Raw genomic sequence first — 17,326 nt, forward strand, 5'->3', positions numbered from 1 at the left:
ACAGTGGTGATAATGTCTACAGTTACTCTGCATTACAAAACTGTGGAGGAATTGGTACAAAATAGTGAAAACGGAAGTAATCTCTGTAGGAGCTGAGATCCTGAAGCTACTTTCTTTCTAGCAGAAACATGTCTTTGACTGGTTGGATCAGGTCCTGTCTGCGCTGCCTCTCCAGTGGTCGCCTGCCAGGAGTTGGAACCATTGTGTCTTCCTGAATGTATTAAAATGTTTAAAAGATCATTATCAGCCTTATTGGAAGCAATACATTTGCTGGACTATTTTTAGATTTGTCTGTCTATTGAGGAAGTGTTCAGAATAAACTAGTAAAGATGTGTAACTGTGGGATTTGTGTGTAGTCAGATGTCCGTCAGGAGTGATAATGTTGACGTTTGGTGTTATTTAAATCACTTTAAATAGGTGTTTTTGTTCGCCTTTTAATGATGACAATACTTTGTTTTCATGGCTTTTCAGCTTACCAGTATTTAGTTTGTTTTAAATTAAGAAAACTCTCAAAACTAACAAACTATCTCATTTATACCGTCATTAACTTATTGCGAGACACTTGAACCCATAAAAGGTAATTTGGTCGATGTTGAATTATTTAATAGTTTTTATTTGTTTGCTGAAAAGCTTCCCAGCTCTCCTCCATATTAGTTTACCTTCTCAGGGCTTTGGCTGCTGAAAAGGATAAAAGATGAGGTAAGAAAAACACAGCTGTCAGACGTTTTCATGGAAGGAGGGCTCCACAACACTTTTTCTTCCTCACCACTTTCATTTCCTGTCTGTTATTGTTTCTATTCACTTTTCCATCTAATAAGCTGAAAATCAATATGTATGGTTGAAAGAAAAATTCCATGATAACCTTTTTATTTACTCTGAATTGTTTAGAAAAATGTGAGCCGGTGGTTTACTGGGAAATAATTATCTTTTTATTGAACTATGATTTATGCATGATGCAATGCTCTGCAAAGGTTTCATTTCATCCTTGATGGTTCTTTTTTTATTTAGCATTTAAGGAGCCAAAGGTTACATGAATGTTTGTTTCCTTGGAAGTAAAGAAAAATAATTCATTGTGGTTAAAGTCCCTCTCTGTCACACTAGTGACCTATTAAATATGTAGATGAGAACATTTATACCACAATAAAGTATTACTAATCATTTGATGTGATTTCAAAGTTGTATTTGCATAATTGTATTTAAAGTTAAAGTCCCATTAGTCATCACACACTGGTGAAATGCATCTCCACATTTGACCCATTCTCACGGGGAGCAGTGAGCTACAGACACGGCTGCGCTCGGGAACTATTTGGTGGTTTAACCCCCCAATCCAACCCCTTAAAGCTGAGTGACAAGCAGGAAGACATTAGGTCCCAGCCAGCCAGCCACAAACCAATCAGCCAGCCAGCCACAAACCGATCAGCCAGCCAGCCAGCCAGCCACAAACCGATCAGCCAGCCAACCACAAACCGATCAGCCAGCCAGCCAGCCAGCCAGCCAGCCACAAACCGATCAGCCAGCCAGCCAGCCAGCCACAAACCGATCAGCCAGCCAGCCAGTCAGCCACAAACCGATCAGCCAGCCAGTCACAAACCGATCAGCCAGCCAGTCACAAACCGATCAGCCAGCCAGCCACAAACCGACCAGCCAGTCACAAACCGATCAGCCAGCCAGCCAGCCAGTCACAAACCGATCAGCCAGCCAGTCACAAACCGATCAGCCAGCCAGTCACAAACCGATCAGCCAGTCACAAACCGATCAGCCAGCCAGCCAGCCACAAATGATCAGCCTGTCACAAACCGATCAGCCAGCCACAAACCAATCAGCCAGCCAGCAAGCCACAAACCAATCAGTCAGCCAGCCAGCCACAAACGATCAGCCAGTCACAAACCGATCAGCCAGCCAGCCAGCCAGCCACAAACCGATCAGCCAGTCAGCCACAAACCAATCAGCCAGCCAGCCACAAACCGACCAGCCAGTCACAAACCGATCAGCCAGCCAGCCAGCCTGCCAGCCAGTCACAAACCGATCAGCCAGTCACAAACCAATCAGCCAGCCAGCCAGCCAGTCACAAACCGATCAGCCAGCCAGCCAGCCACAAACTATCAGCCTGTCAGAAACCGATCAGCCAGCCACAAACCGATCAGCCAGCCAGCAAGCCACAAACCGATCAGTCAGCCAGCCAGCCACAAACGATCAGCCAGTCACAAACCGATCAGCCAGCCAGCCAGCCAGCCACAAACCGATCAGCCAGTCAGCCACAAACCAATCAGCCAGCCAGCCACAAACCGACCAGCCAGTCACAAACCGATCAGCCAGCCAGCCAGCCTGCCAGCCAGTCACAAACCGATCAGCCAGTCACAAACCAATCAGCCAGCCAGCCAGCCAGTCACAAACCGATCAGCCAGCCAGCCAGCCACAAACTATCAGCCTGTCAGAAACCGATCAGCCAGCCACAAACCGATCAGCCAGCCAGCAAGCCACAAACCGATCAGTCAGCCAGCCAGCCACAAACGATCAGCCAGTCACAAACCGATCAGCCAGCCAGCCACAAACCGATTAGCCAGTCACAAACCAATCAGCCAGCCACAAACCGATCAGCCAGCCAGCCAGCCACAAACCAATCAGCCAGCCAGCCACAAACCGATCAGCCAGTCACAAACCGATCAGCCAGCCACAAACCGATCAGCCAGCCAGCCACAAACCGATCAGCCAGCCAGTCACAAACCGATCAGCCAGCCAGTCACGAACCGATCAGCCAGCCAGCCACAAACCGATCAGCCAGTCACAAACCAATCAGCCAGCCAGCCACAAACCGATCAGCCAGTCACAAAGATATCAGCCACCCAGCCAGCCACAAAACGATCAGCCAGCCACAAACCGATCAGCCAGTCACAAACAGCCAGCCACAAACCGATCAGCCAGTCAGTCAGTCACAAACCGATCAGTGACAAACCGATCAGCCATCCTGTCAGCCAGCCAGTCAGCCAGCCACAAACCAATCAGTCACAAACCGATCATCCATCCTGTCAGCCAGCCAGTCAGCCAGTCACAAACCGATCAGTTGCAAACCGATCAGCCAGCCACAACCCGATCAGTCACAAACTGATCAACCAGCCACAAACCGATCAGCCAGCCAGCCAGCCACAAACCGATCAGCCATCCTGTCAGCCAGCCAGTCAGCCAGTCACAAACAGATCAGTCACAAACCGATCAGCCATCCTGTCAGCCAGCCAGCCAGCCACAAACCGATCAGTCACAAACCGATCAGCCATCCTGTCAGCCAGCCAGTCAGCCAGTCACAAACCGATCAGCCAGTCAGTCAGTCACAAACCGATCAGTCAGTCAGTCACAAACCGATCAGTCAGTCAGTCACAAACCGATCAGTCACAAACCAATCAGCCATCCTGTCAGCCAGCCAGCCACAAACCGATCAGTCACAAACCGATCAGCCAGTCAGTCAGTCAGTCACAAACCGATCAGCCAGTCAGTCAGTCAGTCACAAACCAGTCAGTCAGTCACAAACCGATCAGTCAGTCAGTCACAAACCGATCAGTCAGTCAGTCACAAACCGATCAGTCAGTCAGTCACAAACAGATCAGCCAGTCAGTCAGTCAGTCAGTCACAAACCGGTCAGCCAGTCAGTCAGTCAGTCAGTCACAAACCGGTCAGCCAGTCAGTCAGTCACAAACCGATCAGCCAGTCAGTCAGTCAGTCACAAACCGATCAACCAGTCAGTCAGTCAGTCACAAACCGATCAGCCAGTCAGTCAGTCAGTCAGTCACAAACCGATCAGTCAGTCAGTCACAAACCGATCAGCCAGTCAGTCAGCCAGTCACAAACCGATCAGCCAGCCAGTCACAAACCGATCAGCCAGCCAGTCACAAACCGATCAGCCAGTCACAAACCGATCAGCCAGCCAGCCAGCCACAAACGATCAGCCTGTCACAAACCGATCAGCCAGCCACAAACCGATCAGCCAGCCAGCAAGCCACAAACCAATCAGTCAGCCAGCCAGCCACAAACGATCAGCCAGTCACAAACCGATCAGCCAGCCAGCCAGCCACAAACCGATCAGCCAGCCAGTCACAAACCGATCAGCCAGCCAGCCACAAACCGACCAGCCAGTCACAAACCGATCAGCCAGCCAGCCAGTCACAAACCGATCAGCCAGTCACAAACCGATCAGCCAGCCAGCCAGCCAGTCACAAACCGATCAGCCAGCCAGCCAGCCACAAACTATCAGCCTGTCAGAAATCGATCAGCCAGCCACAAACCGATCAGCCAGCCACAAACCGATCAGTCAGCCAGCCAGCCACAAACGATCAGCCAGTCACAAACCGATCAGCCAGCCAGCCAGCCAGCCAGCCACAAACCGATTAGCCAGTCACAAACCAATCAGCCAGCCACAAATCGATCAGCCAGCCAGCCAGCCACAAACCGATCAGCCAGCCAGCCACAAACCGATCAGCCAGTCACAAACCGATCAGCCAGCCACAAACCGATCAGCCAGCCAGTCACAAACCGATCAGCCAGCCAGTCACAAACCGATCAGCCAGCCAGTCACAAACCGATCAGCCAGCCAGCCACGAACCGATCAGCCAGCCAGCCACAAACCGATCAGCCAGTCACAAACCAATCAGCCAGCCAGCCACAAACCGATCAGCCAGTCACAAACATATCAGCCACCCAGCCAGCCACAAACCGATCAGCCAGCCACAAACCGATCAGCCAGTCACAAACAGCCACAAACCGATCAGCCAGTCAGTCAGTCACAAACCGATCAGTGACAAACCGATCAGCCATCCTGTCAGCCAGCCAGACAGCCAGACAGCCAGTCACAAACCGATCAGTCACAAACCGATCATCCATCCTGTCAGCCAGCCAGTCACAAACCGATCAGTTGCAAACCGATCAGCCAGCCACAACCCGATCAGTCACAAACTGATCAACCAGCCACAAACCGATCAGCCAGCCAGCCAGCCACAAACCTATCAGCCAGCCAGCCAGCCACAAACCGATCAGCCATCCTGTCAGCCAGCCAGTCAGTCAGTCACAAACAGATCAGTCACAAACCGATCAGCCATCCTGTCAGCCAGCCAGCCAGCCAGCCACAAACCGATCAGTCACAAACCGATCAGCCATCCTGTTAGCCAGCCAGTCAGCCAGTCACAAACCGATCAGCCAGTCAGTCAGTCACAAACCGATCAGTCAGTCAGTCACAAACCGATCAGTCACAAACCAATCAGCCATCCTGTCAGCCAGCCAGCCAGCCACAAACCGATCAGTCACAATCCGATCAGCCAGTCAGTCAGTCAGTCACAAACCGATCAGCCAGTCAGTCAGTCAGTCACAAACCGATCAGTCATTCAGTCACAAACCAGTCAGTCAGTCAGTCACAAACCGATCAGTCAGTCAGTCACAAACAGATCAGCCAGTCAGTCAGTCACAAACAGATCAGCCAGTCAGTCAGTCAGTCAGTCACAAACCGGTCAGCCAGTCAGTCAGTCACAAACCGATCAGCCAGTCAGTCAGTCAGTCACAAACCGATCAGCCAGTCAGTCAGTCAGTCACAAACCGATCAGTCAGTCAGTCAGTCACAAACCGATCAGCCAGTCAGTCAGTCACAAACCGAGCAGCCAGTCAGTCAGTCACAAACCGATCAGTCAGTCAGTCACAAACCGATCAGCCTGTCAGTCAGTCAGTCACAAACCGATCAGCCTGTCAGTCAGTCAGTCACAAACCGATCAGTCAATCAGTCAGTCAGTCACAACCCGATCAGCCAGTCAGTCACAAACCGATCAGTCACAAACTGATCAGCCAGCCAGCCACAAACCGATCAGCCAGCCACAAACCAATCAGTCACAAACCGATCAGCCAGCCACAAACCAATCAGTCACAAACCGATCAGCCAGCCACAAACCAATCAGTCACAAACCGATCAGCCAGCCACAAACCGATCAGCCAGTCAGTCAGTCACAAACCGACCAGTCACAAACCAATCAGCCAGTCAGTTACAAACTGATCAGCAAGTCAGTCACAAACCGATCAGCCAGTCAGTCACAAACCGATCAGCCAGTCAGTCACAAACCGATCAGCCAGTCAGTCACAAACCTATCAGTCAGTCAGTCACAAACCTATCAGTCAGTCAGTCACAAACCTATCAGTCAGTCAGTCACAAACCTATCAGTCAGTCAGTCACAAACCGATCAGTCAGTCAGTCACAAACCGATCAGTCAGTCAGTCACAAACCGATCAGCCAGTCAGTCAGTCAGTCACAAACCGATCAGCCAGTCAGTCATTCAGTCACAAACCAGTCAGTCAGTCACAAACCGATCAGTCAGTCAGTCACAAACAGATCAGCCAGTCAGTCAGTCAGTCACAAACAGATCAGCCAGTCAGTCAGTCAGTCAGTCACAAACCGGTCAGCCAGTCAGTCAGTCACAAACCGATCAGCCAGTCAGTCAGTCAGTCACAAACCGATCAGCCAGTCAGTCAGTCAGTCACAAACCGATCAGTCAGTCAGTCAGTCAGTCAGTCACAAACCGATCAGCCAGTCAGTCAGTCACAAACCGATCAGCCAGTCAGTCAGTCACAAACCGATCAGTCAGTCAGTCACAAACCGATCAGCCTGTCAGTCAGTCAGTCACAAACCGATCAGCCTGTCAGTCAGTCAGTCACAAACCGATCAGTCAATCAGTCAGTCAGTCACAACCCGATCAGCCAGTCAGTCACAAACCGATCAGTCAAAAACTGATCAGCCAGCCAGCCACAAACCGATCAGCCAGCCACAAACCAATAAGTCACAAACCGATCAGCCAGCCACAAACCAATCAGTCACAAACCGATCAGCCAGCCACAAACCGATCAGCCAGTCAGTCAGTCACAAACCGACCAGTCACAAACCAATCAGCCAGTCAGTTACAAACTGATCAGCAAGTCAGTCACAAACCGATCAGCCAGTCAGTCACAAACCGATCAGCCAGTCAGTCACAAACCGATCAGCCAGTCAGTCACAAACCTATCAGTCAGTCAGTCACAAACCTATCAGTCAGTCAGTCACAAACCTATCAGTCAGTCAGTCACAAACCGATCAGTCAGTCAGTCACAAACCGATCAGTCAGTCAGTCACAAACCGATCAGCCAGTCAGTCAGTCAGTCACAAACCGATCAGTCAGTCAGTCAGTCAGTCAGTCACAAACCGATCAGCCAGTCAGTCAGTCACAAACCAATCAGCCAGTCAGTCAGTCACAAACCGATCAGTCAGTCAGTCACAAACCGATCAGCCTGTCAGTCAGTCAGTCACAAACCGATCAGCCTGTCAGTCAGTCAGTCACAAACCGATCAGTCAATCAGTCAGTCAGTCACAACCCGATCAGCCAGTCAGTCACAAACCGATCAGTCACAAACTGATCAGCCAGCCAGCCACAAACCGATCAGCCAGCCACAAACCAATCAGTCACAAACCGATCAGCCAGCCACAAACCAATCAGTCACAAACCGATCAGCCAGCCACAAACCGATCAGCCAGTCAGTCAGTCACAAACCGACCAGTCACAAACCAATCAGCCAGTCAGTTACAAACTGATCAGCAAGTCAGTCACAAACCGATCAGCCAGTCAGTCACAAACCGATCAGCCAGTCAGTCACAAACCGATCAGCCAGTCAGTCACAAACCTATCAGTCAGTCAGTCACAAACCTATCAGTCAGTCAGTCACAAACCTATCAGTCAGTCAGTCACAAACCTATCAGTCAGTCAGTCACAAACCGATCAGTCAGTCAGTCACAAACCGATCAGTCAGTCAGTCACAAACCGATCAGCCAGTCAGTCACAAACCGATCAGCCAGTCAGTCACAAACCGATCAGCCAGTCAGTCTGTCACAAACTGATCAGCCAGTCTGTCTGTCTGTCTGTCACAAACTGATCAGTCAGTCAGTCTGTCTGTCTGTCTGTCTCTCTGTGTCACAAACTGATCAGCCAGTCTGTCAGATATTTTACAAGTGGGCAGACCCTTTCAGCCCTGCTCAAGCTGATGGGTGTGTAAGAGAATTGAGAGTGATTAGTTTGAGGTCAAAGCGAGGGTTACACAGAGGGGAACGCTTTTGTAAGATGTTTTTTATTTATGTTTATGTATTTAGCAGACGCTTTTGTCCAAAGCGACTTACAAGTGATAATTGGCATGTTGCCCTTGAGGCTAACAACAACAACAAACAATTTCCAGTCAGTCGTAGGTGGCAGTGAGGCATCATGATGAATCATGGAGAGTAGGGAACAAGGAGTGGACAGTAGAGAGGGGGACGGGTGCAGGTAGGGAGCTGGTTTAGAAGATGCTCTCTGAAGAGCAGGGTCTTCAGGAGTTTCTTGAAAGTCGAAAAGGAAGCCCCTGTTCTTGTAGTGCTTGGTAGGTCATTCTGCATTTGTGGAACGATGCATGAGAAGAGTCTGGATTGTCCTGAGCATGGTGTAGGCACTGTTAGCCGACGATCCTGTGATGACCGGAGCGGCCGGGCCGAGACGTAAGCCTTTGCAATAGGATTCAGGTAGATGGGAGTCGTACCATCTCGGACTTTGTATGCTAGTGTTAGCTATTTGAATTTGATGCGGGCAGCTAGCGGTAGCCAGTGGAGCTCAATGAACACAGGGGTGATGTGTGCTCTTGTTGGCTGATTGAAGACCAGATGCGCCGCTGCGTTCCGAACCATTTGAAGAGGTCTCACAGTACAGGCTGGAAGACCAGTTAGAAGGGCATTGCCGTAATCGAGGCGGGAGATAACAGTAGATTGCACCAGGAGCTGGGTGGCATGTTGTGTTAGGTATGGTCTGATCTTTCGTATGTTATACAGCGCAAAGCGGCATGAACGAGTAACAGAGGCAACATGATCTTTAAAGGTCAGGTGTTCATCAATCACAACACCCAGATTTTGAACTGCCTTTGAAGGAGCAGGAAGTATAAGGATAGGAAGTCATTTTGGATTGAGATATTGTGCTGTATGTATGGTTTTGCTGGGATGACAAATAGTTCAGTTTTAGAGAGGTTGAGTTGGAGATGGTGGAATTTCATCCATTTTGATATGTCAAAGAGACAGTTTGATATTTGTGCAGAGACAGTGTGGTCGTCCGGTGGAAAGGACAGATGGAGCTGGGTGTCGTCTGCATAGCAGTGGTAGGAAAAGCCATGTGATCGAATGATCTCACCCAGTGAGGTGGTGTATATGGCAAAGAGAAGAGGTCTTAGTACAGAGCCCTGGGGGACTCCTGTGGCAAGATGGTGCACGGTAGAGGATTGTCCAAGCCAAGATACACTGAATGATCATCCTGTGAGGTACGATTCAAACCAGGCATGTGCTTTCTCTGTGATGCCCATGCTAGTGAGTGTGGACAAAAGGAAGCCATAGTTGACAGTGTCAAATGCAGCCGATAAGTCTAGCAGGATAAGCACAGAGGATTTGGCAGTCACTCTAACTTCTTTTAAGGATTCCGTCACTGCTAACAGAGCAGTTTCAGTGGTGTGGCCCTTTTTGAACCCAGATTGGTAAGGGTCAAGCAGACAGTTTTGTGAGGTATTCTGTGATCTGCTTGAAAGCCACCCTTTTAATGATTTATTATTTATTGCAGTTCTAATCTTTTTTTCAATTCACATTGTGAGCTGGACTTTAACCGGAGCTGCTCCTTGTCTTACGACCTTTTGGTTGTGTTCATGGACAGGATCTCAAGGTGTAGTCATGATCTGCTTCTTTGCAGATGATTTGTTGTTGGGATCTTTTTCCTGTCTGTAGGAAATTCTGATCCAGTTCCATGATCTCACTCTGAACTCAACACCAAACCTGAGAGCTCTGCTACCAACCTAACAACATCCTTTACACAATATCAGACTGAATACCACCTTCTTTCCTTATAAGGCCACACACACACACACACACACACACACACACACACACACACACACACACACACACACACACACACACACACACACACACACACACACACACACACACACACACACAGTGACATTTCATACCATTTCCAGAATACTGCACATACTATAGCCATAAGTTTGCTTCATGGTGCTTCATTATTTATTTCTAGTGTTGTAATAATAACGTAATAGTTAATAATACATAATAAAGTGATAAAACACATGTATTTATGCTCACAATAACTTTGACCATCTCTTTGTAGAAGGCAGAATATTTATCACATGTCACACCTCTCTTGACCATCATTATACCTGGGCCACCTGGTATTTTTAGTTTTCTGGCTGTAAAATTGTAACAAAAAGTGCTAAATATTTGTAACTCTGCTCCTTTTTCCAGAACATCAGCTTTCAGTGTCTGGTTTGTATTTAGTATTTATGTTTATCAAAGTCTGTAAAAATGCAGCTTAAATGTAAAAACACTGGTCTCCGTTGTCTCCATGGCTGCGAGTTTGAGTGACAGCAGGTACAGCTAATCACATGTTAGCATGACGCAGCAGAGCCAATCGGTGAGCTTGTGAGCATGTCTAAGGGAAAACAGGCTTCAGCTTGAGGCGGCTGCCTCTGCATGGTCCTAGTGCCAGACCTGTATCCATGTAGGACCGTTTTGGATGTTAAAATCTGATGGAAAACCGGAAAAGGGGCACTTTGGACAAAAGGGGAAGTTGCTCAAGAACCCCCCACCCCCTTTCACGTGAGATTCTGATGGGTCAAGGTGGAATTCTCCCTCCAGTTTTTGAAGCGAGTTTCTGCTTTAGGTGGAGGAGTATGTCTTAATCTTGAATAATGGTAGAATGGAGCAAAGCATGGGTCATCTTAACAGTGCTTCGTCATCAGTAATGAGAATGTTGCTCTAGTTTGTGGTAAAGAAGGAGCTGATCTGAAAGGCAAATCTGTTGATTTAGTCTGGCTACATTTCAACCTTCTTCTGTGTTGAAAAAACCAAACCTCAGATACAGGAAGCTGGAAAAGGCAAGGAGTTCCTCATCAAAACGAGTCAGCTGAGCTAGTTTAATAACTCCTGGTCAGTTTTATGGACACATTTGTCTGGGAAGAGAAATTGATCCCAACCCAGAACTCAGTAGATGGATTATAGAACCTCTCTAACCTTGTCTGTCCCTATGGAGATGAATGATCTGTTACATCCATGGCTCAGCCATGGATGGATGAATTACTCTTACATGTTTTACATGTTTATTTTTGCAATTTTTGAAGCACATTGTTCTTTATAAATGATAGATTCACCAGTGAGGTGATACTTTGTTGTTGTTTCAATGTGGATCAAACTTTCCTTCTTTTGTGTCTTTTTATGTTTTTCTGTCTATTAGAGCACTTCATTTTTAGAGCAGCCAGAGTGAGAGACGAGCACATGAAGAGCAGAAACAGCGAGCCGACGACATCCTGACAAGTAACCTTACTTCTTCACCCCACCACACACCCGCCAACACCAGAAGTGGGCATCAGCAGGAAGGAAACAAGTGACCCCCTCCTCCAGCAGGCATGGTAATAGGATTCATTGTTTTATAGGTGTGTGTGGAGAGGTGCTACAGTGGATTATCCTTTGTGGAGAAATGACTCATCCAGACTAGAGGGCAGAGAAGTTCAATCAGATAAGTTGTTGTACGAGTGACAACAGATAGTGTGCGTCTTGGACTGAGAAACAGATATGTGATAAGGGCTTGTTCAGGGCAGATAGAGGATGAGCCCATCCATCAAAGGAAGAAGAGCAGGAGGAGAGAACAGGAGAATGGAGGAGAGAAAAGAAGTAAAGAAATTGCAAAATGAAAGAAAAACAGGGGCTGGGGGGGTAAAAAATGGAGAGAGGTGATCAACAGAAACGGGTGAAGAAAAGATAATTATGATTTCTGGCTAAAGTTTGTCTTGCAACTTTATGCATTTGTCGTCTTCGTCTTCCTCCGCTTATCTGGGTCCGGGTCGCGGGGGCAGCATCCCAACTAGGGAGCTCCAGACCGTCCTCTCCCCGGCCTTCTCCACCAGCTCCTCCGGCAGGACCCCAAGGCAGACCAGATTGGAGATGTAACCTCTCCAACGTGTCCTGGGTCGACCCGGGGGCCTCCTGCCGGCAGGACATGCCCGAAACACCTCCCCAGGGAGGCATCCTGACCAGCTGCCCAAACCACCTCAACTGACTCCTTTTGATTCGGAGGAGCAGCGGTTCTACTCCGAGTTTCGTTTCGTTTTGTTTTATTGAGACCCTCATTAGCTTCTAACTAAGTGCAGATGCTAGTCTTCCTGGGGTCTCATACATTTTCATACAATTGTTTACATAAGATAATACCCTATACACACACATTCACGCATACACATCCCTAATTCACATAATACCAGTAGCTCAAGATGAAATCACATATCTAGATCAAAATTACATATATAAACTAATATCGGGAAAGGAGTTAATCACACCAATAAAGATTGAAAATTAAATCTAACAGAATGGTGACATCATGTCCATTGATTCGTATCATAGTTCATCGATATCCAGTATTCAACCTCAAACCCAGATTCTCAATCCTTCGTTGCAGAGTTCATAGTCACTATACAGTTAAATGTGTAAACAAAAAATTTTCTGTTTCTTCTGAAAAGAAATGTTATTACTTTCAAAAATTAAAAATCTTGGTAATGCATTCCATGCAAGCATAGCTTTATAGTAAAAAGATCGTTGAATTTGATTTGTTCTACTGCGTGGTAAAACACATTTCATCTCATTTATCTGTCGTGTATTACAAGTATGAGTATCTGAAAAAACAATAATTTGCTATGTATAATTTTTGGTGTTTTTGTAATTATTATTTTCCTCACAGTTGTTACCAAGAAATACTTCAATCTACTCTTCACATCAAGCCAAGCAAGTTTTTCATGCATGGTTCCCACATTCGTTCTGTAAGGGCAGCCTAAAACAATACGAGCAGCTTTATTTTGTGCCACTTGTAGCTTATGCAAATTATTTTCACTTGTACCGGACCAAATAATAGATGCTTGATCTACACAAGAAAGCACTAATGATTGAACAAGGCATTTAAGTAAATATTGTGGTATAAATTTGCAACAAAATTTAATAATGCCCATACCTCTCCCCATTTTGCGTAAAACATAATTAATCTGGCTTGTCCATGATAATTTACAATCAACTATTACTCCCAGTAATTTTACTTCTTCTAGTTGTTCCATTACGTTGTTACTCAGGGTTAAATGTAACTTTGGCATCGTCTGTAAAGTATGTTTGGAGCCAACTACCATGCATTTAGTTTTTCCTTCATTAATCACTAATTTGTTAGCAGTTATCCACTGCTCGACTGTTCTTAACTCTCTATTTAATATTTCATTCAATGCACTCTCCGTATGTGCTGAAGCTAAAACAGTAATGTCGTATGCATATACTGCTGTAGTCGCATGTTGCAGGACCCACGGAAAATCATTCAAAAAATAGAAAACAAAAGAGGTCCCAAACAACTTCCCTGTGGAACACCACATTCCATCAGACCCTTTTCAGAAAAACTGCCATTGAAATAAAATTGATATTCTCTGTCAGTAAGATAACTTTTAGTCCAGTTAAGAGCAGATGTATGAAATCCATAGTGTTTAAGTTTTTTGTAATAAAATATCATGATCTAAAACATCAAAAGCCGCACTTAAATCAAGAAATATAGAACCAATTAGCTTATTATTATCGATATTCTCTAAACAATAATCAGTTATTCGAATAAGTGCAGTAGTGGTTGAGTGATTTGTTTTGTAAGCATGTTGATATTTTGTGTTCAATTCATTTACCTCAAAATAATCTTGAATTTGGTCATATGCAATTTTTTCTATGATTTTACTTAAAGCTGGTAGCAAACTTATTGGTCGACTGTTTTGACCAGACAGTGGTTCTCTATTGTTCTTAATTAAAGGTATTATTTTAGCTGTTTTCCATTGAGATGGAAAAATACCTTGTTTAAAACTTCCATTCATTATATGAACAATATGACATGAAATAAAATCTACTACTAACTTTAACATTTTATATCAATATTATCTATGCCAGATGGTTTATTTTTACTTTTTAATATTATCTCCTTAACCTTGTCTTCAGTCACTTTATCAAATTGAAATTGGCAGTTTTTATTTAACATTATTTTGTGTTTAATTAGTTGATAGGAAATATTTTTGGTTTGACTATTTTCCATAGAATCTCACAACAACTTAATTTTATTAGTTAAAAACTGGTTTAAATAATTAGCAATTTCTGTTGGTTTAGTGAGATAAGTTCCCCCTACATCCAAAAAAGTTGGAGCTGACCTATTACGCCTACCCATCATTTCATTCAATGTACCCCATAATCTTGCACTATCCGATTTAGCATCAGTTAGTCTTTTTTGATAATACAACCGTTTTTTATGATTATTTAATTTAGTTACAAAGTTTCGTAATCTACAATACTCTTTCGAAGGATCTTTCATGGCGGTGAAAACGAAGAGTCGGAGTACCCGGCCCGGAGGGTTACCGGGGTCCCACCCTGGAGCCAGGCCTGGGGTTGGGGCCCGTGAGCGAGCGCCTGGTGGCCGGGCTTTCGCCCATGGGGCCCGGCCGGGCCCAGCCCGAACCGGATACATGGGCTCGTCCAACTGTGGACCCACCACCCGCAGGAGGAACATGAAGGGTCCGGTGCAATGTGAATCGGGTGGCAGACCAAGGCGGGAGCCTTGGCGGTCCAATCCCCGGACAAGAAAACTAGTTTTTGGGACATGGAACGTCACCTCGCTGGCGGGGAAGGAGCCGGAGCTTGTGGCAGAGGTTGAGCGGTACCGGCTAGATATAGTCGGACTCACCTCGACACATTGCATTGGCTCTGGAACCCGAGACCTGGAGAGGGGTTGGACACTCTACTTTGCTGGAGTTGCTCCGGGTGAGAGGCGGAGGGCTGGGGTTGGCTTTTTGTTAGCCCCGAGACTCTCTGCCTGTGTGTTGGGGTTTACCCCGGGGGACAAGAGGGTAGCTTCCTTGCGCCTTCGGGTCGGGGAACGGGTCCTGACTGTTGTTTGTGCTTATGGGCCAAATATCAGTTCAGAGTACCCACCCTTTTTGGAGTCCCTGGGACGAGTGCTAAATAGTGCTCCATCAGGGGACTCCATTGTCCTGCTGGGGGACTTCAATGCTCACGTGGGCAATGACAGCTTGACCTGGAGGGGTGTGATTGGGAGGAACGGCCCACCTAATCAGAACTCGAGCGGTGTTTTGTTATTGGACTTCTGTGCAAGCCGCAGTTTGGCCATAACGAACACCATGTTCGAACATAAGGATGCCCACCGGTACACTTGGTACCAGGGCAGCCTAGGTCACAGGTCGATGATAGATTTTGTAGTCGTATCATCTGACCTGCGGCCGTATGTTTTGGACACCCGAGTGAAGAGAGGGGCGGAGCTGTCAACTGATCACCACCTGGTGGTGAGTTGGATCAGATGGCAAGGGAACATGCCGCGTAGACCTGGCAGACCCAAACGCATAGTGAGGGTCTGCTGGGAACGCCTGGCAGAAGAACCTGTCAAGACGGTCTTCAACTCCCACCTCCGGCAGAGCTTTGACCACGTCCCGAGAGCAGTGGGGGACATTGAGTCCGAGTGGGCCTTGTTCCACTCTGCGATTGTCGAGGCGGCTGTTGCTAGCTGTGGTCGTAAGGTGGCCGGTGCCAGTCGTGGTGGCAACCCCCGTACCCGCTGGTGGACACCAGAGGTTCGGGGAGCCGTCAGGCTGAAGAAGGAGGCCTACAGGGCGTGGCTGGTCTGTGGGTCTCCGGAGGCAGCAGACAGGTACCGGATAGCCAAGCGGGGTGCAGCAGTGGCAGTTGCCGAGGCAAAATCTCGGGCGTGGGAGGAGTTTGGTGAGGCCATGGAGAAAGACTATCGAGCGGCTCCAAAGAGGTTCTGGCAAACTGTCCGGCGCCTCAGGAGAGGAAGGCAGCAACTCGCTCACACTGTTTACAGTGGGGATGGGGAGCTGCTGACGTCAACTGAGGCTATAGTCGGACGGTGGAAGGAATACTTTGAGGAGCTCCTCAATCCCACCAATGCGCATTCCGAGGAGGAACCAGAGCTGGGAGGCCTGGGGATGGACTGTCCGATCTCGGGGGCAGAAGTTGCTGAGGTAGTCAAACAACTACACAGCGGCGGAGCCCCGGGGGCGGATGAGGTTCGTCCTGGGTATCTCAAGGCTATGGATGTTGTAGGGCTGTCATGGTTGACACGTCTCTACAACATTGCGTGGTCATCGGGGGCAGTTCCTAGGGAGTGGCAGACCGGGGTGGTGGTCCCCATCTTTAAGAAGGGTGACCTGAGGGTGTGTTCCAACTATAGGGGGATCACACTCCTCAGCCTCCCTGGAAAGGTCTACGCCAAGGTACTGGAGAGGAGGGTCCGATCGATAGTTGAATCTCAGATAGAGGAGGAGCAATGTGGTTTTCATCCTGGCCGTGGAACTGTGGACCAGCTCTATACCCTTGCAAGGGTGATGGAGGGGGCATGGGAGTTTGCCCAACCAATCCACATGTGCTTTGTGGATTTGGAGAAGGCTTATGACCGTGTCCCCAGGGGCACCCTGTGGGGGACGCTCCAGGAGTATGGGGTGGGTGGCTTTCTGTTAAGGGCCATTCAGTCCCTTTACCAGAGGAGCGTGAGTTTGGTCCGCATAGCCGGTAGTAAGTCGGACCTGTTCCCAGTGAGGGTTGGACTCCGCCAGGGCTGCCCTTTGTCACCGGTTCTGTTCATCACTTTTATGGACAGAATTTCTAGACGCAGCCGTGGTGTGGAGTGTGTCGAGTTTGGTGGCAGGAGAATCTCGTCTCTGCTTTTTGCGGATGATGTGGTCCTACTAGCTTCATCCAGCTCTGACCTTCAGCTCTTGCTGGGTAGGTTCGCGGCCGAATGTGAAGCGGCTGGGATGAGGATCAGCACCTCCAAATCTGAGACCATGGTTCTCGACCGGAAAAGGGTGGCTTGCCACCTCCGGGTCGGGGGAGAGGTCCTACCTCAAGTGGAGGAGTTTAAGTATCTCGGGGTCTTGTTCACGAGTGAGGGTAGGAGGGATCGGGAGATCGACAGGCGGATTGGTTCGGCGTCTGCAGTGATGCGGACGCTGAGCCGATCTGTCGTGGGGAAGAGGGAGCTGAGCCAGAAAGCCAGGCTCTCGATTTACCGGTCGATCTACGTCCCAATCCTCACCTATGGTCATGAGCTTTGGGTAATGACCGAAAGAACGAGATCGCGGATACAAGCGGCCGAAATGAGTTTCCTCCGTAGGGTGGCCGGGCTCAGCCTTAGAGATAGGGTGAGGAGCTCGGACATTCGGGAGGGACTCG

The 17,326-nt window shown here is 47.9% G+C and overlaps 1 protein-coding gene across 5 annotated transcripts in view; it reads left to right on the forward strand.

The window, feature by feature from the left end:
- Positions 1-17,326, forward strand: part of strbp (spermatid perinuclear RNA binding protein) — a 141,879-nt gene that overhangs the window by 78,409 nt on the left and 46,144 nt on the right. For all 5 annotated transcript variants that reach the window (XM_070552278.1, XM_070552277.1, XM_070552281.1 and 2 more), the window contains exon 3: positions 11,304-11,478. In XM_070552278.1, the coding sequence (XP_070408379.1) occupies positions 11,476-11,478 (3 nt within the window). In that variant the 5' untranslated portion in view covers positions 11,304-11,475. The remainder of the gene's footprint in view (positions 1-11,303; positions 11,479-17,326) is intronic.

This window comes from Nothobranchius furzeri, chromosome 6 (assembly GCF_043380555.1).
Source record: "Nothobranchius furzeri strain GRZ-AD chromosome 6, NfurGRZ-RIMD1, whole genome shotgun sequence".
NCBI lineage: Eukaryota > Metazoa > Chordata > Actinopteri > Cyprinodontiformes > Nothobranchiidae > Nothobranchius > Nothobranchius furzeri.